The following is a 25,030-nucleotide window of genomic DNA, read 5'->3' on the forward strand; positions in this document are numbered from 1 at the left end:
AGCCGCAATTTATGACAAGGACATAGGTCTCACTGTAAAATCAACTCCCATAACAAACTCGTTTGAAGTTCTTATCTCTGACATAACCAATAAATGTTCATCTGATAAAACTAGTATGTTTAAGCTGGTTACTGTTTATCGACCCCCTGGTCCTTACTCAGAATTTCTTAACGAATTTGCCGATTTTCTTTCTAAATTAGTTTTATCAACTAAGAAAGCTTTAATTGTTGGTGACTTTAATATCCATTATGAGGATAAATGTAATCCACTCAAAACTGCGTTTGATTCTATTTTAGAATCTTTAGGCATCACCCAAAATGTAACAGGACCCACTCACCGCTGTAAACATACCTTAGATTTAATACTTACTTATGGTATAAACATAGACAACCTGGAAATTGTACCACAGAATGACTTAATCTCTGATCCCTCTCTACTAATTTATGAAGTGTCCCTGTCCAATAATATACAGCAACCGCATCGTTTTAAATGTAAGCGCACTATTACATCTGCAACTGCAGCAGCGTTCATAAACTGCCTACCAGAATTACCAAATATACCAGCATCAGAACCTAAAGAACTAGATCAGGCAACTCAAAACCTAGAGACTGTATTGCGCACAACCTTAGATAACGTAGCCCCACTTAAAACTAAACTGATTAGGGAGAAAAAACTTGCTCCTTGGTACAATGACCACACATGCGCACTTAAACAAGCAGCACGGAAATTAGAACGTAAGTGGCGTCACACTACACTAGAAGTGTATAAGATTGCTTGGAAAGATGCTCTAACTGAGTATAAACATGCACTTATAAAAGCTAAATCTTTATATTATTCATCCCTAATAGAGAAAAATAAAAACAATCCCAGATTCCTTTTTGAGACAGTGTCCAAATTAACTAAAAACGTTAATGAAACTGAATCTAATATATCGCCTGACTGTACCAGCGATGATTTTTTAAAATTCTTTAATGACAAGATAGAAAAAATACGACTTCAGAGTCAGAGTGTGTCACCTGCCAATGTTAAGTATGGACTCACTCCGAGCAGCATTGGTGAGAACAGTGATGATAACAGTAACGAGTTGATCCAACTAAATTCCTTTAATCCAATCTCCCAAAATGAACTAACTGTGTTGATTAAATCATCGAAGTCATCATCGTGTATACTCGATCCTGTTCCAACTCGTTTACTTAAAGATTTACTCCCAGCTATTGTAGAGCCCCTGCTTACATTAATCAATGCATCCCTTAGCCTTGGATATGTACCTAAATTGTTTAAAAGTGCTGTTATTAAACCACTGATTAAAAAACCTAATCTTGATCCACATGTACTAGCTAATTATAGGCCAATTTCAAACCTTCCTTTTGTCTCTAAGATATTAGAAAAAGTAGTTTCCAAACAGTTATGTTCTTATTTGAATGAAAATTGTATTCATGAAAAATTTCAATCAGGATTTAGACCCAATCATAGTACCGAAACCGCATTAATTAGAGTAGTTAACGAGTTGTTAATGTCTTCTGATAATGGATGTGTCTCTTTTCTTGTTCTATTAGATCTTAGCGCAGCGTTTGATACGGTCGATCATAAAATTTTACTGGAGAGGCTAGAAAATACAGTAGGTGTTAAAGGACTCGCACTCTCTTGGTTTAAATCATATCTGACTGACCGCTCTCAATTCGTTTATGTAAATAATAAATGCTCGGAAACTACAAAAGTAAAGTATGGTGTTCCACAGGGGTCGGTACTGGGACCGCTATTATTTACACTCTATATGCTTCCACTAGGTGAAATTATTCATAAACATGGCATAAACTTTCACTGCTATGCAGATGACACACAGCTGTATATATCAGCCAAACCAAATGATACTGACACAATCAGTAAGATAGAAGATTGTGTAAACGACATAAAAAACTGGATGTCGTGTAATTTTCTTTTACTTAATTCAGATAAAACAGAGGTTTTACTTGTTGGCTCTAAAGCTGCAAGAGACAAGTTGTCTAACCTGGTGCTAAACTTAAACACATTCTCTGTTACTCCCAGCCCAGATGTAAAAAACTTAGGTGTCACAATAGATTCAGATCTCTCCTTTGATACACACGTTAATAATATTACTAGAGTTGCTTTCTATCATTTGCGTAACATTTCTAAAATAAGAAATATACTATCTGTTAATGACGCCGAAAAACTGATCCATGCGTTTATAACTTCTCGGTTAGATTATTTTAATGCTCTTCTAACTGGATGCTCTGGTAGATCCTTAAACAAACTCCAGTTAGTTCAAAATGCAGCAGCTCGAGTGCTAACTAGAACTAAAAAATTTGACCATATTACTCCTGCTCTATCATCTCTACACTGGCTGCCAGTTAAATTTCGCATTGATTACAAAATACTTTTACTAACTTATAAAGCGCTACATGGTCTGGCTCCACAGTATCTGAGTGAACTTATTAATCACTACAGCCCAGCGCGTCCACTTCGTTCACAAGATGCAGGGTTACTTATAGTTCCTAAAATTAAAAAGATCACGGCTGGTGGAAGAGCGTTTTCCTACAAAGCTCCACAACTCTGGAATAATCTTCCTGCCTCTACTCGGGATTCGGACACAGTCTCAATGTTTAAGTCTAGACTGAAAACATATTTATTTTCTCAGGCTTTTGATTAGTATAGACAAAGGCGCAGAGCTTGGGGGTTCTTGGTCATAGAAACTTGTGGTGATCAGGGATGTTGGGTTGCTGTCGTTCTGCCTCTCTTGTCCGATCACTTAGGTTTGGTGACGGTGGGGAGATGGGCGCTGATGTCCTGTGAAAGCCTTCATGACCTAGTTACCTGCTCGCTCTCCCTTTTAGTTATGCTGTAATAATTAGGGCTGCCGGAGTCTAAAACTCTCTGTAAAACTGTTTGTCAACCAGCATTGTACATTATTGACTACATTCTCTGTTGTTTTACCCCGAGGGCATTCTGATGGAAACCTGTTCACCCGCCGAGGTTAAGGATTGAAGTCGAGACTGCCGGGACAACGATGCTTCTCCTGTCAGATGTGACGGGTCTGGAGTAATTGCAACGACAAGAAATCACTACAGACTTTATTGAAGACTAGAGCGGATAACAACTCTATTATTATTTAATTGTTTATTTATCTATTTATTACCAGTTATGACTTTTAGATCATTTAATTCTGTGTTTGTATGATTTGTGTAAATCGTGTATTTATTTAAAGTATCCTCCAGGCCACCCATGAAGGATGGGCCCTGCTGAGTCTGGTTCCTCTCAAGGTTTCTTCCTGTAATTTTCAGGGAGTTTTTCCTTGCCACAGTCGCCCTCGGCTTGCTCAACAGGGGTTTTTGTATCTGTTGGTCCTGGATTTTGTAAAGTTGCTTTGAGACAATGTCTATTGTAAAAAGCGCTATATAAATAAAGTTGACTTGACTTGACTTCTATGTGGTAAGTTGAGCTGATTAAATGGACAGTGAGTGTAGAAACAAGAAGGTGGTTTTAATGTTATGGCTGATCAGTGTATTAAGTGTGGAATATTTTTGTTTTAATGGCCCTGATAATGATACTTAGTATTGTATTGGTACATCCCTAAAACTAATAATTAGGAACCTGACCTTTAATCACATTTGCATTAATACCTAAATATCTAAAAAATAAATATAAAGAAATGTACATAAATGATCCCCATTTTACTGCATGTTCTCTTTCAAAAAGGGAAAGAAAATCTCTGAGTGACGTCATGCACAAACCCTGGTGAATTATTAACTGTCTTAAAACCAGCCGACTCCAATTACTCCCCCCATAAGTGCACAGTCAAGGACAGAGGCAAATCACACATTGCATTTCCAATGCTTCATGTATCACATACGGCCTAGTGAGCACGTAAAAGATTCTCCATGTTCATGCTTAATTTTATTTTCCCAACATGCATTAATTGATTTGGTTATTACTGATAAACTTTCATGTTGATCGTAGAGCGCTCATGTCTTACACATGCTTCTTTAATCTCAGCCAAGATATGAAGGAATAATACTGCTAATCAATGAACCTTTCTCAGAGATGTTCCTAATGTAAATGTCAGCTTAGATAAGACGTGCTGTCATGTGCGTTCACCTGAACCACTGTTTAAACAGGTGTGGTCTGTGGAGTCATAAAGAGAATATGCAGTAACCTGTAAGTAGGTGAAGAGACTAAACTGCACCCTACCCCCTGCTAAGTGCAGTTTCAGTTCACATCTCAGCTTTGTGGCCTCCACTACAAATACTACAAACATTATTAAACTTAAAGTAAAATATACTGCCCCTTTCCTCCCAAAATTATTCAAATGGACACATTTTTAAACAAACTTTATTAAGGATTAAAGGCAGTGGCGTAACTAGGAGCTCAAAAAAAAAATTGGGCCCCCTCAACAAACTTCATATATACAGTGTATCACAAAAGTGAGTACACCCCTCACATTTCTGCAAATATTTCATTTTATCTTTTCATGGGACAACACTATAGACATGAAACTTGGATATAACTTAGAGTAGTCAGTGTACAACTTGTATAGCAGTGTAGATTTACTGTCTTCTGAAAATAACTCAACACACAGCCATTAATGTCTAAATGGCTGGCAACATAAGTGAGTACACCCCACAGTGAACATGTCCAAATTGTGCCCAAATGTGTCGTTGTCCCTCCCTGGTGTCATGTGTCAAGGTCCCAGGTGTAAATGGGGAGCAGGGCTGTTAAATTTGGTGTTTTGGGTACAATTCTCTCATACTGGCCACTGGATATTCAACATGGCACCTCATGGCAAAGAACGCTCTGAGGATGTGAGAAATAGAATTGTTGCTCTCCACAACGATGGCCTGGGCTATAAGAAGATTGCTAACACCCTGAAACTGAGCTACAGCATGGTGGCCAAGGTCATACAGCGGTTTTCCAGGACAGGTTCCACTCGGAACAGGCTTCGCCAGGGTCGACCAAAGAAGTTGAGTCCACGTGTTCGGCGTCATATCCAGAGGTTGGCTTTAAAAAATAGACACATGAGTGCTGCCAGCATTGCTGCAGAGGTTGAAGACGTGGGAGGTCAGCCTGTCAGTGCTCAGACCATACGCCGCACACTGCATCGACTCGGTCTGCATGGTCGTCATCCCAGCAGGAAGCTGACGCACAAGAAAGCCAGCAAACAGTTTGCTGAAAACAAGCAGTCCAAGAACATGGATTACTGGAATGCCCTGTGGTCTGACGAGACCAAGATAAACTTGTTTGGCTCAGATGGTGTCCAGCATGTGTGGCGGCGCCCTGGTGAGAAGTACCAAGACAACTGTATCTTGCCTACAGTCAAGCATGATGGTGGTAGCATCATGGTCTTGGGCTGCATGAGTGTTGCTGGCACTGGGGAGCTGCAGTTCATTGAGGGAAACATGAATTCCAACATGTACTGTGACATTCTGAAACAGAGCATGATCCCCTCTCTTCGAAAACTGGGCCTCATGGCAGTTTTCCAACAGGATAACGACCCCAAACACAACCTCCAAGATGACAACTGCCTTGCTGAGGAAGCTGAAGGTAAAGGTGATGAACTAAACCCAATTGAGCACCTGTGGCGCATCCTCAAGTGGAAGGTGGAGGAGTTCAAGGTGTCTAACATCCACCAGCTCCGTGATGTCATCATGGAGGAGTGGAAGAGGATTCCAGTAGCAACCTGTGCAGCTCTGGTGAATTCCATGCCCAGGAGGGTTAAGGCAGTGCTGGATAATAATGGTGGTCACACAAAATATTGACACTTTGGGCACAATTTGGACATGTTCACTGTGGGGTGTACTCACTTATGTTGCCAGCCATTTAGACATTAATGGCTGTGTGTTGAGTTATTTTCAGAAGACAGTAAATCTACACTGCTATACAAGTTGTACACTGACTACTCTAAGTTATATCCAAGTTTCATGTCTATAGTGTTGTCCCATGAAAAGATAAAATGAAATATTTGCAGAAATGTGAGGGGTGTACTCACTTTAGTGATACACTGTATATATATATATATATACACCGATCATCCATAACATTAAAACCACCTTCTTGTTTCTACACTCACTGTCCATTTTATCAGCTCCACTTACCATATAGGAGCACTTTGTAGTTCTACAATTACTGACTGTAGTCCATCTGTTTCTCTGCATGCTTTGTTAGCCCCCTTTCATCCTGTTCTTCAATGGTCAGGACTCTCCCAGGACCACCACAGAGCAGGTATTATTTAGGTGGTGGATGATTCTCAGCACTGCAGTGACACTGACATGGTGGTGGTGTGTTAGTGTGTGTTGTGCTGGTATGAGTGGATCAGACACAGCAGCGCTGCTGGAGTTTTTAAACACCTCACTGTCACTGCTGAGAATAGTCCACCAACCAAAAATATCCAGCCAACAGCGCCCCGTGGGCAGCGTCCTGTGACCACTGATGAAGGTCTAGAAGATGACCGACTCAAACAGCAGCAATAGATGAGCGATCGTCTCTGACTTTACATCTACAAGGTGGACCAACTAGGTAGGAGTGTCTAATAGAGTGGACAGTGAGTGGACACGGTATTTAAAAACTCCAGCAGCGCTGCTGTGTCTGATCCACTCATACCAGCACAACACACACTAACACACCACCACCATGTCAGTGTCACTGCAGTGCTGAGAATGATCCACCACCCAAATAATACCTGCTCTGTGGTGGTCCTGTGGGGGTCCTGACCATTGAAGAACAGGGTGAAAGCAGGCTAAAAACGTATGTAGAGAAACAGATGGACTACAGTCAGTAATTGTAGAACTACAAAGTGCTTCTATATGGTAAGTGGAGCTGATAAAATGGACAGTGAGTGTAGAAACAAGGAGGTGGTTTTAATGTTATGGCTGATCGGTGTATATGCTGATAGCTGATCAGAATGAATTAAAGGTACTCACTCGGAAGTTTATGCGGCCTGCCTTGCGCTCAGCAAAATCATCTACAATAGACTTCAAGTCCAAATTCCTGGCTCTGGTATTTTTAATGCACAGTTTTAGTTATTTTAATTTTACTTAAAGAAAATATTGTAATATAATAATAACGACTTGGCGAGCGCAGCCAATGGGAGGCAGTGAGGTGAGTGGTTATGAGTTCATGTCGTGGAGCCCCATCGCCATGGGCCCCAGTGCACCTGCCCCCCCCTGCCCCCCCTGTAGTCATGCCCCCGATTAAAGGCATGGTTGGAATTACAGGGAAATTGGGGGGATCTGATTCTCCTAATTAATAATTGGACCCCTCCAAAAGAGGTAAAAATAACAGTTGGGGTTGTTAGTTAGCTAAACTGTAACTTGGGGCAAAATTTTTAAACTAGCTGATGTTAGCATTCATCAATATCTAATCTCATTCAGAAACTCAGAAAGCAATAAAGTGTATCAAACAACTAGATAGCTGCTACCTAAAGGAACACGAGCTCTTTCTGGTTCCAGTGTGACTGTACCCCCTGTGCACATAGCAAAGTTTAGAAAGACATGAAGAAAATCTCAGTTTAAAGAAACTCCAGTGTCCTGCACAGATCCCTGACCTCAGCCCTACTGAACAGCTTTGGAATGAACTGGAACATCAGTGCTCAGTCATACAAATGCTCTTTTGACTGAATGAGCACAAATTCCTACAGACATATTTTAAAGTCTTGTGAGAAGCCTTCTCAGAAAAGCAGCCATTGTTCTAGCTGAAACAATCACACAGAGGTCACTACAGTTTAATACCATTTATTTTACTTCTCAAAACTCATCTATTCAGAGTGGCATTTAACTTGTAACAACACGAAATAAATGCTTTTATTTTTGCTATTCTTTTTAATAGTTTTTATACTTAGATCACGACAGAAATGTGAAGTCCTAGATCCTAAAACTTGTAAAGTTTTCAGTTTCCTGATTGCATGTGAATCTGTCCTGTTTCTGTCTAATTTTAAGAAATTGTTCTATATTTGTTGTTCTCTCTCATAATTTAGCTAATTTTTAATGAACTGTCTTATGCTGCTCTCTTTGTTTTTATCTTAATTATTCTTGATGTTGATGTACTATTTAGATTTTGTACTATGATTTGTATGGTGTATGTATTTGTTTTGATTATTTGTCTTATGTAAAGCGTCTTTGAGTATCTTGAAAAGCGCTATATAAATAAAATGTATTATTATTATTATTATTAAATTGGACGTCCAACAAGCTTATGGCCAGGTGTCATCTATTGTGTGTTTAAATAAAGAAGTGCATGTGTGTTGAAGAGTGTGTGGCTTACTGAGATCACTAAGGGACTAATTAGTTTTGTTGTTGACTTACCAAACTGTTAGCTTTAGCTAAATCAATAAGTAATAATACCTGCCACCGAGCCACTGTGCCACCCAAAATACTCAAGTAAAATTAATAATCAATATAATGATGAGTAAGAAAGTATCATGGGGGGGATCAAGGGCTCAAATCTCAGCAGTGCTATCAGTCGGTCGGGCATCTGCACAGACATGATTAAATAATGTCCTAGGAGGGAAGGAGGTGGCCGACACAGCCAAGTCAAGGGAGGCGCACTTGTCAGTGCACTCTTATTGGCTGTCCCAAGCCCGGATACAAAAAGGAGGGTTTTGTCAGTAAGGGCGTCCGACATAAAAACTGTGCCAAGTTTGATATGAAGAGCCACTGTTGTGCCTTCTAAATACAGGGGCAACAGTAATGGAAATGTATTTATTATTTAATTAGGATCTTACCGTCATGTTTTACACTTTGGTTACATTCATGACAGGAACGGTAGTTACTCATTACACAAGATTCATCAGTTCACAAGGTTATCCTCATCCAGGTACTTTTCGATTACCTTTTAATGTATACTACATTTTCGGACACACTAACCGCTCTGGCATACTGCTTTCGCATACTGTTCAGTATGGAAGTATGCAATTTTAGATGCAGCTTGCACTTGCATGTCTTTGGACTGTGGGAGGAAACCGGTGCTACCGGAGGAAACCCATGCAGACATGGGAAGTACATGCAAACTTCACACAGAAAGGACCCAGACCGCCCCACCTGGGGATTGAACCCAGGACCTTCTTGCTGTGAGGCGACAGTGCTACCCACTGAGCCACCATGCCACCCCCAGAAAGGGGAAAAAAACACATACTGAAATTAACATAAAAACTGTTACAACTATATATTTTTCTGAAAGTAAGAATAAAATTAAAATACATAAGAACTTTTAAAGCTTAAATGAAAAATCAATCAATTACAAGTGTGTTTGATGTTAAGTGTTTTCTCCAGTTCAAATCATTTCATTTTAATCACTTTCTCATAAATAAAATGTCACATCAAAAATGCATGTTAATAAGTCAAGTCAAGTCAAATGTATTTATATAGCGCTTTTTACAATAGACATTGTCTCAAAGCAACTTTACAGAATCCAGGACCAACAGACCAAAACCCTTGTTGAGCAAGCCGAGGGCAACAGTGGCGAGAAAAAACTCCCTTAAAATTACAGGAAGAAACCTTGAGAGGAACCAGACTCAGCAGGGACCCCCATCCTTCTTGGGTGGCCTGGAGAATAATTTGAATAAATAGGATTCACACAAATATCATACACACACAAATTAAAATGAACTAAAAGTTATAACTAGCAAAAATAATTGGAGTTATTATTCAGTCCAGTCTGTGGACTGAATAATATATATTATTTAGTTTATTTATTAATAAATAAAGAAACTAAAAGACTCGTGTGTTAATTACCAGGTTTTCAACGTTTACAGTATTCACACAGGTACAATAAAATAATCAAGATTCCGTTTTCTTTTTAGTGCACTTTGTAGTGAATGAGGTTTGATTTTGGACACAACCAGAGCTGATTGCAGGTGTTTGAACATAATTTAAACTAATAATGAAACAAACGTGAAGTTTCTTAACTAGCAAAATATGAACCAGTAATTCTCTAAGTGTATTGACATTATTATTGTTACTATTATATATTTATTACTGTTATTATTGTATTTTTTATAAAAAGATACCCTTTTTCTCAGCAGGTGCATGTAGGGGGGACCACGCCCCCGGGTCATGAATCATGAATCAGATGTTAATGAGGGCAGGTTGTTTAGAAGAGCGTCTGGAGAAGTCAGTAGTGTAGTAGCGCCGGACGGACTCTCAGCGGGGGAGTCGATCCTCATCCCTTCAGTTCTGTTCTACAATTGGATCTACTTTAAACTGACCACTAAAAAAAATGTCGCCCTCAGTTTCCCCTCGCTACTTCTCAGAGAAAGAAGTGGCGAGACATTGCACGAAGGAGTCCTGCTGGGTGCTGGTGGGGACGCGGGTGTACGACGTGACCAGCTTCCTGCGGATGCACCCGGGCGGAGAAGCGCTGATCTTAGGCCGCTCAGGGAGCGACATCAGCCGGCAGCTGGACGGACCTCCGCACCGGCACTCGGAGAACGCGCGGAGGTGGCTGGAGCAATACTACATCGGGGAAATCGAAGCGGAACACGCACAGAATCATTCAGAGGTACGAGCTTCTAATGAACAACTTTAATTCCATTCTTCCCACTTGAAACCTGTATTTCACATGTGACAGGTGTCTCACTGAGCTGTCCGAGCTGAGCAAATCTTATAGGACCAAGTGATACGATTATACAGCATCAGTAATCTTCTGCAGCAACTTCCTTTACACTTACACTGAGAATATAGCTGGTGCTGTTTTGTCCACACAAGTGACCACAAGTGAGCTCCATGTGTGTGGCAGATATTATAGATCATATAGTTATTTAAAATACTATTTTTTTAATCTTTGAATTTGAAATAGCAAATTGAAAAACTAAATCTCTTAGTGTTTAGTGTAGTCTTCTTTTTCTCCATAATTGGGATTTCTCAAATATAAAGTGACCATTATGGTGCATGTTGACATATTGACACACATGGTTGTCAAACTATATTTATAAGCTTCTCTACTTTGGAGCTTTTCTTTGTATCTATTGTTGTTTGTGCAACTCCACAAGATAAGGTTTTGTCCATTTTTTGTGACCCATTGCTCACTGGCTTAGAAAAAACACCACTGATGTAAGATGATGAGCATATAAAAGCTCAGTCTCTTTTCCCTACAGCTCTCCAGACTGGGTTTGCACAGAATCTTGCCCTCTTGACTTAACTTTGTTTTATATGTATGTAAAGATTCATAAACACATATACATAAACACACACACACACACACACACACACACACACACACACACACACACACACACACATATACTGTATATACACACACACATACTGTATATACACACCTTGGTGAAATGGGAAAATAGCCATATTGGCTTAGAGAAAATGGCATTGCAAGTTGCGAGACTATTTTGGAGGGAGAAACTGGTTCAATTAATAAGTGTCATCTACTTTTTAATGTTGTATTTTTACTGAAAAATAATCCACATTTTAATTAATACAGTGACTGGTTGGTTTTAATTCTTTTTTAATGGTTGTGTGGAAAATATAAAAAAATCTTTTAAATCTCTTTTTACAATCATGGCTATAACATCATTTATTTGTTTAATTTATTCATTCATTTATTTATACCCATACAGGCTTTCATGGCATTTTTTTAGACCTAGTATTCCAAGAATAAACTCCTTCAGACCTGTCACGTATGCCGATCCCCACCCATTTTTTGGCCAAATACCTGCAGAGGACATATCCACCCTACATCTACCTACCACACCTGATCCAGCTGATCAAGGTGCTAAGAGGAGGAGTGTTAATAGTCAGATCAGGTGTGTTACGTGTGGGTTGTAAGTAAATCCTGCACCTAATGGGGCAGAAGTGAACTGTGCACGTCTACTAGAGCTGGAGAACTCAGTGCCACAGCACTGTGCAGAGACAGGATCAAGTGATCTGAATTCTGAATGTTAGAAAGCATTTTAATGCTCCTTACATGAGCCCTGTGCATTAGGAAAAAGTATTTTCCAGCTCATCCTAGTACCTTCATGAACGTCTTAGCATTAAGAAGATCTTGAACAATTCACCTGCAGGAACTGCATATTAGAAAGACGTACAGACACACCTTATTGACGATGAACAGTCAGGTTTGGCTATTTTTAGAATCGGGTAATGCCAGAGCTTTAAAATAACTTTCGTAAAATAAAGACAAAGAAAACTGGACAAGTGACATCACAGTGCCTGTTAAGAGCAAAAACTCTATATATTTCTTAGACTTTCTTCTCATTGATTAATTCCTTTTACTAGTTACAGAACCAGTAATGTAAATGTGATAGGTCCAGTTTTTTTCACAAATACTTTGAGGACTAAGGGTACTTTTAATTAGGGAGTAGTGTGGTTCTTTGCTTTGGGGAGAGACTAAGGGTACTTTTAATTAGGGAGTAGTGAGGTTCTTTGATTTGGGGAGAGACTAGGGGTACTTTTAATTAGGGAGTAGTGTGGTTCTTTGCTTTGGGGAGAGACTAAGGTACTCGGGTGCTGTTATTTAGGGAGTAATGGAGTGTTTTCCTTTGAGGAACCTACATAAGACTGATCATTTCAGGCACTTTTCTTAGGGACCCTACTGCTATTCCATATTACTACAGTAAAAGACTTGTCTTTAGGGTGGTGCACTCTACATTTTGAATACCTGTGAATGAGATGGCTCAGTAGCTCTTTTTTCAGTGAAGCTACAGGCACCTTAGAAAGAAGACCATAGAGTTCGAATTAGGAGTCTATATTCGCTGAAGATCAGGATGCCTACAAACATTTCACTTAATCAGAGAGGCAGGTACTCGTCTTTAGGAACCATACAGGCTCTCCACGTTACGAGAGTACATGCGATTGTCATTAGGAAGCCACCAAACATCCTACAGTCAGGCACCCCTTGTTAGTACCTTTACAGCACTCCACATTATTGAGTCTACAGTCAGACACACCTTTTTGGAGAACCTACAAACATGTCACTTTAGAGGACCTACATCTTAGGAAGCCTTTGGATGCTCCTTTTTAGGTTTTCAGTTCTACACATAAGTTTCAGTGGCTTTGACTTATCAGTGTTCCTAGTCAGGAACTAATGATGTTGGACCCTACAAAATCTTCACACTGGGAACCTTCAGGTGTTCCACATAAAGGGGCCTGTTTGGTTTCCTCATAAGAGTCCCTAAACACATTAGGAACCCTACAGGCACCTCAGATTGGTGAGCATGTAAATTGTTTTTATGATGGTAACATTCACATATGGCCATAAGTATGTGGACACCCCTCCTAATTATTCAGTTTAGATGTTTCAGCCCCAAGGCTTTTGTAGCCTCAAGATTTTACAGGCCCTCCTGCCTTATAGCTCAGCAGTAAGGAATAGATTACAAATTAGTTTGTCCACCGCTTGCTTTCATCATTTCTCTTATTAATCACTGGTATTCTTACTTGGTTAAGCATCCTGCATGTTGGGCTCATCTTTAGTTCTCGCAGCTATGGGGTTCCTCCAAGGTGAGGTGAGACCAAGGTCGTAATCACGTCCCCCCAATATTCAGATATGCTGAGATTGCAAAAAATAAGAGCATAGATTTACCTGTTATAAGTATATACACACCAATACTAAGCAAGTCTATATTTTTTATATGATTTGTATGAAAAATGTATCAAATCAAGTAAAATGCAGAACTGAAGCCTGTCTACCAGTGACTTCTGGCCTCCATTGTAGGTTTGTGAATTGTCATTGCGTCCATAAAGCAGGACCAAGTCTGTCACGTTCTTCGTCTATCTCAGTTTGTTCATTGCTTGTGCTGAAGAAATGCTGACCTTGTTTCGCACTCGCCCATACAATCTGCTCTTGTGGACCTTATAACCTTTCGACACAAAGCTCTGTGTATATGTGCATGAATCGAAGGCGTGGATTGACCAAATGGATTATTCTTGTCATGCCACTCGTACAGTTTTCTGTAAGTTCCTATAGGCTGAACTATAGGAGGATGCAGCAAAGTAGGACTAAAACACTGATTTAGGCTCAGTGAATTGTTGATTATTTATTTAATTTATTGTTTAATTTAATTAAATGAATGAATTTCCAGAATTCCAACATTAAATATAATAAGCAATGTTATCTTTGAAACCAAACATTCATTCATTCATTGTCTGTTTTAACATCGCTTTATCCTGGAAACACCCCTGACATGTCACCAGTCAATAACAGGGCAAACACACACACACACTTGGGTTAATTTTTAGTAGCTCTGGTTAACCCAACTGCATGTCTTGGACTGTGGGAGGAAACCGGAGCTCCTGAAGGAAACCCATGCCGACACAGGGAGAACACGGAGACAGTGGTAGCCTAGTGGGTAGGGCTTTGGGCTATCAACTGAAAAGTTGAGAGTTCGAATCCAAGCTCTGCTATGCAGCCACTGTTGGGCCCTTGAGCAAGGCCCTTAACCCTCTCTGCTTCAGGGGCGGCGTACAATGGCTGACCCTGCACTCTGACCCCAACTTTCAAAAACAATAAAGAATGTTGTTGTACTGTACACCTGTATATTTATAAATGACAAATAAAGGCATTCTTCAAAATAGAAGGTACTCTGGCCTTGTCTGTATTTAGACGCTTGACAGTCTAGTATATTTTTATTATTAAAAAGTATATGGTATAATAAGTCGGATGAGAGAGGTACAGTCTAAGTGTCTGAAAGCTGAGCTCAGGACTTACCCATTTTATCAGTAGTCCAGTATCCTCAACCTTAAGCACCAAACCACCACCTATCATTGTCTTTTGCTGATCATGGCTGTAATTCTACCTTTGCCCTCTTTCACTCTTGTAAGGCTTTATCTTTTTAAACAGGAAGAAGATAAATGGAGAAAATAGGCTCATCCTTATCTGATTATCTTCACCATCTCAAATAACTGTGTTAAAGTTTGTGTAATAGATAATTCTCTGAAATTATGTAAGGTAGGGTGACAAAAGGACCTGTGCCATGTTTATGTGTTTATACTGTGTTAACGTAATAATAGTTGAGGTGCTTCATACCACAATAAATCTGTTCACTTACCCAGATTTTATTTCAAGGTTGAATATGCAAAGAAAAGTCACGAGAGTATGTATGTATGATAAACTTAACAAGTCATTTATAGTTTTACTGTGATTGTAATAGGCAGCATGATGGCGTTAGCAGGTTGTATTGGTGCCTCTGAGTAAAGTTTTATGAAAGCATAAATAACAAAATGACAATCTAGCAACATTAGAGATGCACCGAGGCTCAGCTTCACACAGTTGAAGATCTTCACACCTTTTGAAGAGTGTGTGTCTGGCAGTAGCACCACGTTGCATTTCACAGATTTTATTAACTCACTGACCTTGCTTAGATGTCAGTATGAGTTACCGTTTAACCACAACCAGCATGGAATCATCGTCATTAGCTTCACGCATCTCAAGGTGTGTACAGGTCAATAGTCAGACACTTGGTTTGTGCGCAACACATTTTTAGTCACACCTCTGTCTTAACGAAATGCCTGCTTACCCAAACACAAATACGACTACTGCACAAACCTCTAAAGCTGGACAGCACTGAGTGGTTTGATTTACAGAGGTGTTGGTGTCCCAGCGGCCATTGAACCTGCCTGGGAATTATAGGTTCATGGTTTGGAATGATGTGACCGTGCTCTATCACTAGTGCCACTGTAAACAGTAACGACTGTGGGTGAGTGATGTTATCTGCTTTGGTCAAAGCAAAAGCTACACATGCATGAAAACGCTGTATGACCAAAATGTTGTGGGCACCTGACCATCACGTCTAAGTGAGGACATTTAATTCCAAAACCATGAGCATTAACATAAAAGTACTATAAATGAGCATTTTTGAGGTAGGGCACTGATTTTAGACAACAAACTCATCAAACCACGCCTTTACGGAGTCTGATTTGTGGATGGGGGGCACCGCCATCCTGCAATAGGAAAGGACCTTCCTTAAGCTAATGGCAGAAGCAAATAATTGACTGATGGATTTTTATGCTGTGACAATGTACCAATCACAGGAACTAACAAGCCTGGCTCAAACGTTGGAGAAACATTATCTAGACCATTATCTCTCCTCTACCAAACCAAACAGTTGACATGATTCATTCCAGCAGGTTGAGTTTTCTTGGCTTCTGCCAAACTCAGATTCCACCATCAGACTGACAGCGAAGTGCAGAATGCTTTACACCATGCAAATTTACACTTTGCTTTGTGCATAGTAATTTTTGGCTTGTGTGTATCTGTTTGGGCATAAAAACTCAAGTCTTGAAACTCCTGATGTTTAGTGCTGATGTTGCTTCCAGAGGCAGTATGGAACCCTGTGGGTAGCACTGTCACCTCACAGCAAGAAGGTCCTGGGTTCGATCCCCAGGCAGGGCGGTCTGGGTCCTTTCTGTGCGGATTTTGCATGTTCTCCCCGTGTCTGCATGGGTTTCCTCCGGGAGCTCTGGTTTCCTCCCGGAGCTCTGGTTTCCTCCCACAGTCTAAAAACATGCAGTCAGGTTAATTGGAGACACTGAATTGCCCTGTAGGTGAATGGGTGTGTGTATGTGTGTGATTAAATGTGTCCGCCCTGCGATGGACTGGCACCCTGTCCAGGGTGTTACTGTGTGCCTTGCACCCATTGAAAAGCTGGGATAGGCTCCAGCAACCCCCCACGGCCCTAATTGGATAAGCGGTTAAGACAGTGAGTGAGTGAGTGTCGCTTTGTGGCTGAGCTGTTGTTGCTCCTACATGCATGTATAGTTAATCATAGTAAAATATGGCTCTTGTGGCAAAAGGGGCATTCTATAGCAGTGCCATGTTTACCATCCCTGAGCATTATCTATTATAATGCCAGTGTTTGTCTAAGAAGATTGTAAAGCTGTTTGCTTAATTTTTAAACACTCGTTTAAAAAGGTGTGACCGTAACACCCAAACTTAAGTGATAATGAATGTCCATACTTTCGGCCATATAGTGTATGAGCTATAGCTCTAAAATTATAAAGAAAAAACAAATATATGATTTTATCCAAAGAGACGAATGTCACTGAATACAATCCGATCTATTATAAACTAAGGGTCTTGTGGAACCTACTAATCACCAGTCCCGTACCGTAACCACTAGGCTGTCAGTGCCCATGATTGTGAAAATTATTTTTAAAATAATAATCTATGTACCCTGGTACCCTGTAAATGAGGACGTTGTGACCCTGGAAAAGACCACTCCTGTCAGGATATTTGTTCATTGACTCCTGGTCGTAGTGGGTGCACTGTCATTCAGAAACAGAAATACACCTTCAACATTCACTCATTTACTGACCTAGGTGCAATTTAAAGCAACCAATCCACCTTTTGCATGTGTTTGTAAGTTGTGAGGTAGCCAGAAAACCTGGAAGACAGGAAGAACATGCTTGTTAAAATAATTTGATCTAACTCCTCTCAGTCCTCGACCAGACGTGAGGATCTAACACGGGGCCTTGTTCAAGTGATCAGTCAGAATTACTTTTTTAGATTTACTGATTTGCAGGAACAACGGCCTCTTCCCCCCCCCTCCACACACACACACACACACACACACACACACACACACACACACACACACACACACACACACACACACACACACACACACACAAATAAACACTGCAGAGCCAACCAACTCTTCTAATTGCAGGGGTCTAGCATACAGTCCTGTATCTGGACATGCTAAACGTTTTTATATGTTCCACAGTCATTCTAAGGTCCCGAGTTCAAACTTGTGTCAGTGAACCAGTGGAATGTTTAACCTGCCTCGGAAACACGGGTTCATGCCTTTGAGGGCTTGAAGAAGCTGTGTACTGTCAACAGTGCCAGTGTAAACAGGTGGATAGTGTAAGCTGCTTTGAGTAAAAGCATTAGCTTCTGTGGGTAAACGTCAGCGTGATGTGCGGTGTGTTGTACACATTTGGTATGATATGTGATTTCAGTCGCCCTGTTCCTTTTTAGTTTTATAGATTAAAAGCTTCATTGTTATTATTGTGAGGCGTACTGTTGGTGCCTTACAACTGTGATCTTTACTTATTATACGCATTATAATGGATTAGCTGCTTGCCTACCAAAATATTAAAAACTTGCATGTTTAGTGCAGACATAAAATCACCCAGCCTTAAATTTCTAACCTCCAAATGATAGGACAAATAGATCTTGTTTAGGACAACTACATTTTAATTTAAAAAAGCATTAATAAGACCTCGACAGGACTGTAACTTTTACATATATTAATACCCGGCCTTCTGGTTACCCCATGTTCTGTAAACAGAGAAATAAATTCAAACAAGAGGCAGACAATATTTAACCAGTCAGCACAATGATTAATTCCACTCACCTTTTAGTCACATTTAAATGGATGAGAACACTACAGGGTGGGGCTTAAAATGTTTGGGTAAGGGTTTTCAGAGACTCCTGGGGCCAGACCTGATCTGTAATTAGATTTGATGTCTGGGGAAAGTCTTTGCAAATGCTGGCTATGAACAGCATGGAAAATGAGCATGACTAGATCCACCCCTGTTTAACAGAGCCACAAATTATGCAAAGTAACTTCAAAATAAATGTTTTAAACATAGACACACTGTGGCATCACCGAGTTTCGAACCGAGGAGTTCAGAAACTCGGTGCTGGTGAGCTGTGCCACCTGGGCGCCCCCTTAAATCCTGTTTAATCTAACTGGCCCCTTTATTATGAACACATACACTGTTAGCTCTGGTCTGGTTGTTGGTGGACAGTTTGAGACTAGAGTTGTTTTTTCATGTACGGTGTTGTGTTCATCTTCCTCTAGTCTTTTATCAGTGGACACCTTCTGATTGATATTTTTGGTTGGACCACTATTCTTCTCCCAACTTTGATACTGAGGTGTTAAAAATCCCCAGCAACACTGCTGTACCTAATACACTCATAGTGGTCAGCACATGTCATCAATGTCAATGTCAATGTCAGTGGGGGTCCTTTAGTGTACAGAGCAACAGACTTGGCTACACCTAGTAATTGTAAAACCCGTATAATTCATGTCTGGTAGGTGTAGCTTTTAAATAATCAGTGAATTTGGAATGAACTGGAATTGTAATCAACTGAGCTTTCTTGACCAACATCAGTGCCCAGCCATACAAATGCTCTTGGCTGAATTGGAACAAATTCTCACAGACGTACTTGGAAGGAATGGCTGCTGTTATAGCTGAAAAGACCACATAGGGGTCACTCTATTTTAATACCAGTTGTTTTTTAAATGGGACGTCCAACAAGCTCCTGGTCAGGTGTCCAAATACCTGTGACCTGTAATGTATTACTGTTCAGGTATAAAAAGAACTTCTTAAAAAGGAGAAAAAATAATAAATTATAATCTGTTAGCAAATAGTCTAACAGTTTAAAAACAACATTCCTAAACAACTAATTCCTAATTCCTTGCCCTCTACTATGCCTAACATCATTAAAAATGAGGAAACGCTGTATGTAGAAATGTTTGTGAGGACTATTGATCTGTCCCACAGCGCTGTGGTGATAACCCCTTACTGAGGAATGTACGAGGGCAGGGACTGGCACGCCAATGCTCTTTCTGGAATGCTTCTCCTGCATGAATATGAATCTCATCTCTTCATCAATAGTCTTTTTGTTTATCCAGCCTCGCGTCCGCTGGAGGAACACGACAATCTTCTCCAGGAAAAATCTGCTGGTTTTAATGTAGACGGTGCAGCACAGTCGTGCAGCCAGAACTGTGGGTTCTGCACACTAAGGGATCATAGGGACCTGGGTACGATCATCACCTCCGGTTACTGTCTGTGAAAAATTTGGCATGTTCTCCTCAGGGTGTTGAAGTTTATGTCCGCTCCCACCACTACTCCAGGAGGAGTGACTGTCCTGTTTGTGTTTTATTAACTGGTTTAGCACTGTCCAAGAATGCATTTGAAAGAACAAAACATACTAAACTATTTTATAACGTTCATACATTTTTCATACAGTCTTAAGTAACCATTTAATCTTGATAAGGGTCACAAAGTTTACACATAAACAGCGGGCACAAAGTAGGGACACGCCTTAAGCAGTCTATCGCAGGGCATCACATCCTATCTCACAAAGTAGACAGTTCAGATAAACCAGCCCAGCACATGGAAAAGTTAAACGTCTAAAGTCACAGGCACAGCTCCTCACAGACAGTAACTAAAAGCAGGGTTCCAACAGGTGCTAATATTTAAAAGCAATTCCTTAATTCATTTTATTTACAAAAAATAAAAAAAGCTTCTAATGTCACCTTGGTGGCTGCACAGCATCATGGGTACTGAGGACATGCATTTAATCCTGGCCTCTAGTCACTGTGTAAGTTCCAGAGGTTCTCCTGGGTGTGTTTTGGTCTCTTTTGGGAAGTGCAAAAGAGACCAAGAGGAGTGGGTTCTGCACACCAAGGGATCATAGGGCCCCGGGTTTGATCGTCAACTGTGGTTACTGTCTGTGAGCATCTGCATCTCGTCCCTGCGGACCTCATCTAATGCTGTCAGACACATCAGACTTGATTACACAGAGAATAAAAGTCAAGTTATTCTTTTTTATTCTGGTTTATGTTGACAGTGGGCAGAAGCGGCTACTATTTTTAAGTCTACTAGTTTTCCGTATTCTTTTCAAAATGCCCACACTGATGAAATCTAGAACGTCCTACCTCACTTGCATGTTACCAAGCTCCTGTAATCCCAGTCCACACAGCTCTTGTTATATTCTTAGTGCCCTATTTTGTTATATAAAGCAGAGTCGAAAATCACCAGGACTTGCAATTCCCGACTTTGTCCCTGTTTATCGTTAAATTAGCATGAAATTGCGAAGGGATTTTTCTATCCCTCGAGTCGTCAGAGTGATGGAAACTCTGTGCTATACTTTTGTTACTCTTGAGCATCTGCATCTTGTCCCTGCGGACCTCCTCTAGTATCACTACAGATGAAGAGAGAGAGAAATCGGTTAGAGAAGTAGAGGTCAATTCGGAATGACGGTAAGGGATGCTGATCAGTGGAGACTAGGATCGCGTGGCTCAAGCCCTGATTAATTACCACGCACCACCAACACAGCTGGTGTGCTCATGATTGCTCTCTAGGGTCTTCGAGCATCACTGGCTTGCTAATTGCATCATGCAAGGCATGCTGGGGGAGAGCATTGGGCAACAGTCCCGGTAGAGATGTTCAGGGATAGGCCGTGACTGTATCAGTGCTGATGGTGGAGTTTTACCTCCTACTGAGTCATTCCAGCTCTAAACCTGCTAATGCTGTCAGACACATCAGACTTAATTACACAGAGAACAAAAGTCAAGTTAGTTTTTTTATTCTGGTTTATGTTGACAGTGGGCAGAAGCAGCTACTATTTTTAAGTTCACTTTTCAAAATGCCCACACTGATGACATCTAGAACGTCATCATGTTCCCAGTGTCTGATGTTCCCAGAGTTAAATATTACCAGCGTGCTTTGTTGTCAAGGTCTAAAGTTCCTAACGTGTTAAGGGTCCTATGTTTCAGGGCCATAAATTCTGGTGCCTTATCTTTCTAGGGTCATATGTTAGAACCTCATATATCCTTTTATTATCAAACCTAGCAAGTCAGAGTTTTATGAGTTGGTGTGGCCTGCACAGAACCCGAACCTTAGCCTCATTAAATACATTATGAATTAATTGGAACATAGATAATGAGCCAGGGACTTACCTCCAACATCAGTTTGCTCAAATACCCACATGCGCACTCCGAAATCTTAGAAGAGTGAAACCTGTATCAAAGGAGGGAATGGCCACAACCACAGATCAATGGCCATGGTATTAAAATAGATTGTCTGATACGCTCATGGCTCAGTGTCCACATATCTTTGGGCCTCGGTGTACCAGGGTACTATGTTCTTGTGCCCAATCTTTTCAGTGCACAACATTTTCATAACCACATTTTACCAGGTTCTGTACTATGATTACAGTTACAGAGCGTTTTATTAGGAACATCTGTACATATTTTCTGTACATCCATTGATTATTCTATAAGCTACCATACAGGTGAACTCTTACCGACTATAACACATCTGTTGTTCTGTATAGGTAAGTTTTGTAAGTAAGAATATGTTCACTCATCTTTAAACATTTATAAAAAAATTTAAAAGTTTGCAGGTAATCATGCTTTAGGTGAAATTACCCCCATCCTTCCCAAAGCTTTTGTTAAAGGAAAATAAGCTTGCTAAAAGAAAACAGGACTCGGCTTTGTGGTATATGGTGTTTTTTTCACCTTTGTATTTTTTTTTTTATTTCCTTATAACTTTGTTGGGTGGTATCTTTTACCTGAAACCTGTATGCTATTTGCATTGTTATGTATTACTGAGTAACAGCAAGGCGTTTTGATTCATGAGCTCAGGAGACACAATAAGCACCACATTAAAATACATTAATCCAGTGTTATATATTAAGGGTATTGAGATTAACTCTTAAATAAACTTAGTGATGACTCTTTTTTGTGTTTATTTAGCATGAATCAGCTCAGTATTAAGAGAGTTGTGTGCCTGTGCTTTGGTTTTACCTTCTGGTTTAATCGAACCACTTTAGTTGCCTCAAATCTCCACACGTCTCAGTGCTAGATGTCTTTTCTCACTTTGACTTTAATGAGGAAGTAAAAAAATGTCATTCTGTGAAAGTCTTTTAACGTGCAGTGTTGCCGGAACAGTTGGCTGCTTGATAATGAAGCAAGAATCTTAATGATTGTAGTTTCTGCAAAAACTGAGATTGTGTATGAGCGTATTATGGTAGTGAGTGTGTGTGTGTGTTGGTGGTATGAATGAATCATGGTAGTGTGTGTGTGTGGTGCTGGTATGAGTGTATCATGGTAGTGTGTGTGTGTGTGTGTGTGTGTGGTGCTGGTATGAGTGTATCATGGTAGTGTGTGTGTGTGTGTGTGTGTGGTGCTGGTCTGAATGAATCGTGGTTGTGTGTTGGTGGTATGAATGAATCATGGTAGTGTGTGTGTGTGTGAGTGTGGTGCTAAAATAAGTGTATCATGGTTGTGTATCTGTTGCTGGTATGAGTGTATTATGGTAGTGTGTGTGTGTGTGTGTTGCTGGTATGAATGTGTCATGTTAGTGTATGTGTGGTGCTAGTATAAGTGTGTGTGTGTGTGTGTGTTGCTGGTATGAGTGTGTCATGTTAGTGTATGTGTGGTGCTGGTATAAGTGTGTGTGTGTGTGTGGTGCTGGTATGAGTGTATTGTGTGTATGTTGCTGGTATGAGTGTGTCATGATAGTGTGTGTGTGTGTGTGTTGCTGGTATGAGTGCGTCATGATAGTGTGTGTGTGTGGTGCTGGTATGAATGAATCATTGAAGTGTGTGTGTTGCTGGTATGAGTGTACCGTGGGTGTATGTGCGTGTTACTGGTATGAGTGTAATGTGTGTGGTGCTGGTATGAGTGTATCATGGTTGTGTGTGTGTGGTGCTGGTATGAGTGTAATGTGTGTGGTGCTGTTATGAGTGTATCATGGTTGTGTGCGTGTGGCTGGTATAAGTGTGATGTGTGTGTGTGTGTAGTGCTGGTATGAGTGTATCATGGTTGTGTGTGTGTGGTGCTGGTATGAGTGTAATGTGTGTGTGTGTGGTGCTGGTATGAGTGTATCATGGTTGTGTGCGTGTGGCTGGTATAAGTGTAGTGTGTGTGTGTGTGTGGTGCTGGTATGAGTATATCATGGTTGTGTGCGTGTGGCTGGTATAAGTGTAATGTGTGTGTGTGTGTGTGTGTGGTGCTGGTATGAGTGAATCATGGTTGTGTGCGTCTGGCTGGTATAAGTGTAGTGTGTGTGTGTGTGTGTGTGTGTGTGTGTGTGTGGTGCTGGTATGAGTGAATCATGGTAGTGTGTGTGTGTGTGTGGTGCTGGTATGAGTGTATCATGGTTGTGTGCGTGTGGCTGGTATAAGTGTAGTGTGTGGTGTGTGTGTGTGTGTGTGGTGCTAGTATGAGTGTATCATGGTTGTGTGTGTGGCTGGTATAAGTGTAGTGTGGGTGTGTGGGTGTGTGGTGCTGGTATGAGTGTATCATGGTTGTGTGTGTGTGTGTGTGTGTGTGTGTGTGTGTGTGTGTGTGTGTGTGTGTGGTGCTGGTATGAGTGTATCATGGTTGTGTGCGTGTGGCTGGTATAAGTGTAGTGTGTGTGTGTGGGTGTGTGGTGCTGGTATGAGTGTATCATGGTTGTGTGTGTGGCTGGTATAAGTGTAGTGTGTGTGTGTGTGTGTGTGGTGCTGGTATGAGTGTATCATGGTAGTGTGTGTGTGTGTGTGTGGTGCTGGTATGAGTGTATCATGGTTGTGTGTGTGTGGCTGGTATAAGTGTAGTGTGTGGGTGTGGGTGTGTGGTGCTGGTATGAGTGTATCATGGTTGTGTGTGTGGCTGGTATAAGTGTAGTGTGTGTGTGGGTGTGTGGGTGTGTGGGTGTGTGGTGCTGGTATGAGTGTATCATGGTTGTGTGTGTGGCTCGTATAAGTGTAGTGTGTGTGGGTGTGTGGTGCTGGTATGAGTGAATCATGGTTGTGTGTGTGGCTGGTATAAGTGTGATGTGTGTGTGTGTGTAGTGCTGGTATGAGTGTATCATGGTTGTGTGTGTGTGGTGCTGGTATGAGTGTAATGTGTGTGTGTGTGGTGCTGGTATGAGTGTATCATGGTTGTGTGCGTGTGGCTGGTATAAGTGTAGTGTGTGTGTGTGTGTGGTGCTGGTATGAGTATATCATGGTTGTGTGCGTGTGGCTGGTATAAGTGTAATGTGTGTGTGTGTGTGTGTGTGTGGTGCTGGTATGAGTGAATCATGGTTGTGTGCGTCTGGCTGGTATAAGTGTAGTGTGTGTGTGTGTGTGTGTGTGTGTGTGTGTGTGTGTGGTGCTGGTATGAGTGAATCATGGTAGTGTGTGTGTGTGTGTGGTGCTGGTATGAGTGTATCATGGTTGTGTGCGTGTGGCTGGTATAAGTGTAGTGTGTGGTGTGTGTGTGTGTGTGTGTGTGTGGTGCTAGTATGAGTGTATCATGGTTGTGTGTGTGGCTGGTATAAGTGTAGTGTGGGTGTGTGGGTGTGTG

General features: G+C 40.9%; 1 protein-coding gene across 1 annotated transcript in view; it reads left to right on the forward strand.

Moving 5' to 3' along the window:
• Positions 1-10,140: 10,140 nt before the first annotated feature.
• fa2h (fatty acid 2-hydroxylase) overlaps positions 10,141-25,030 on the forward strand; it is a 69,809-nt gene continuing 54,919 nt past the window's right edge. Inside the window, exon 1 of the mRNA XM_063000845.1 lies at positions 10,141-10,506. Within this exon, the coding sequence (XP_062856915.1) occupies positions 10,225-10,506 (282 nt within the window). The 5' untranslated portion in view covers positions 10,141-10,224. The remainder of the gene's footprint in view (positions 10,507-25,030) is intronic.

Source organism: Trichomycterus rosablanca, chromosome 8, assembly GCF_030014385.1.
Source record: "Trichomycterus rosablanca isolate fTriRos1 chromosome 8, fTriRos1.hap1, whole genome shotgun sequence".
Lineage (NCBI taxonomy): Eukaryota > Metazoa > Chordata > Actinopteri > Siluriformes > Trichomycteridae > Trichomycterus > Trichomycterus rosablanca.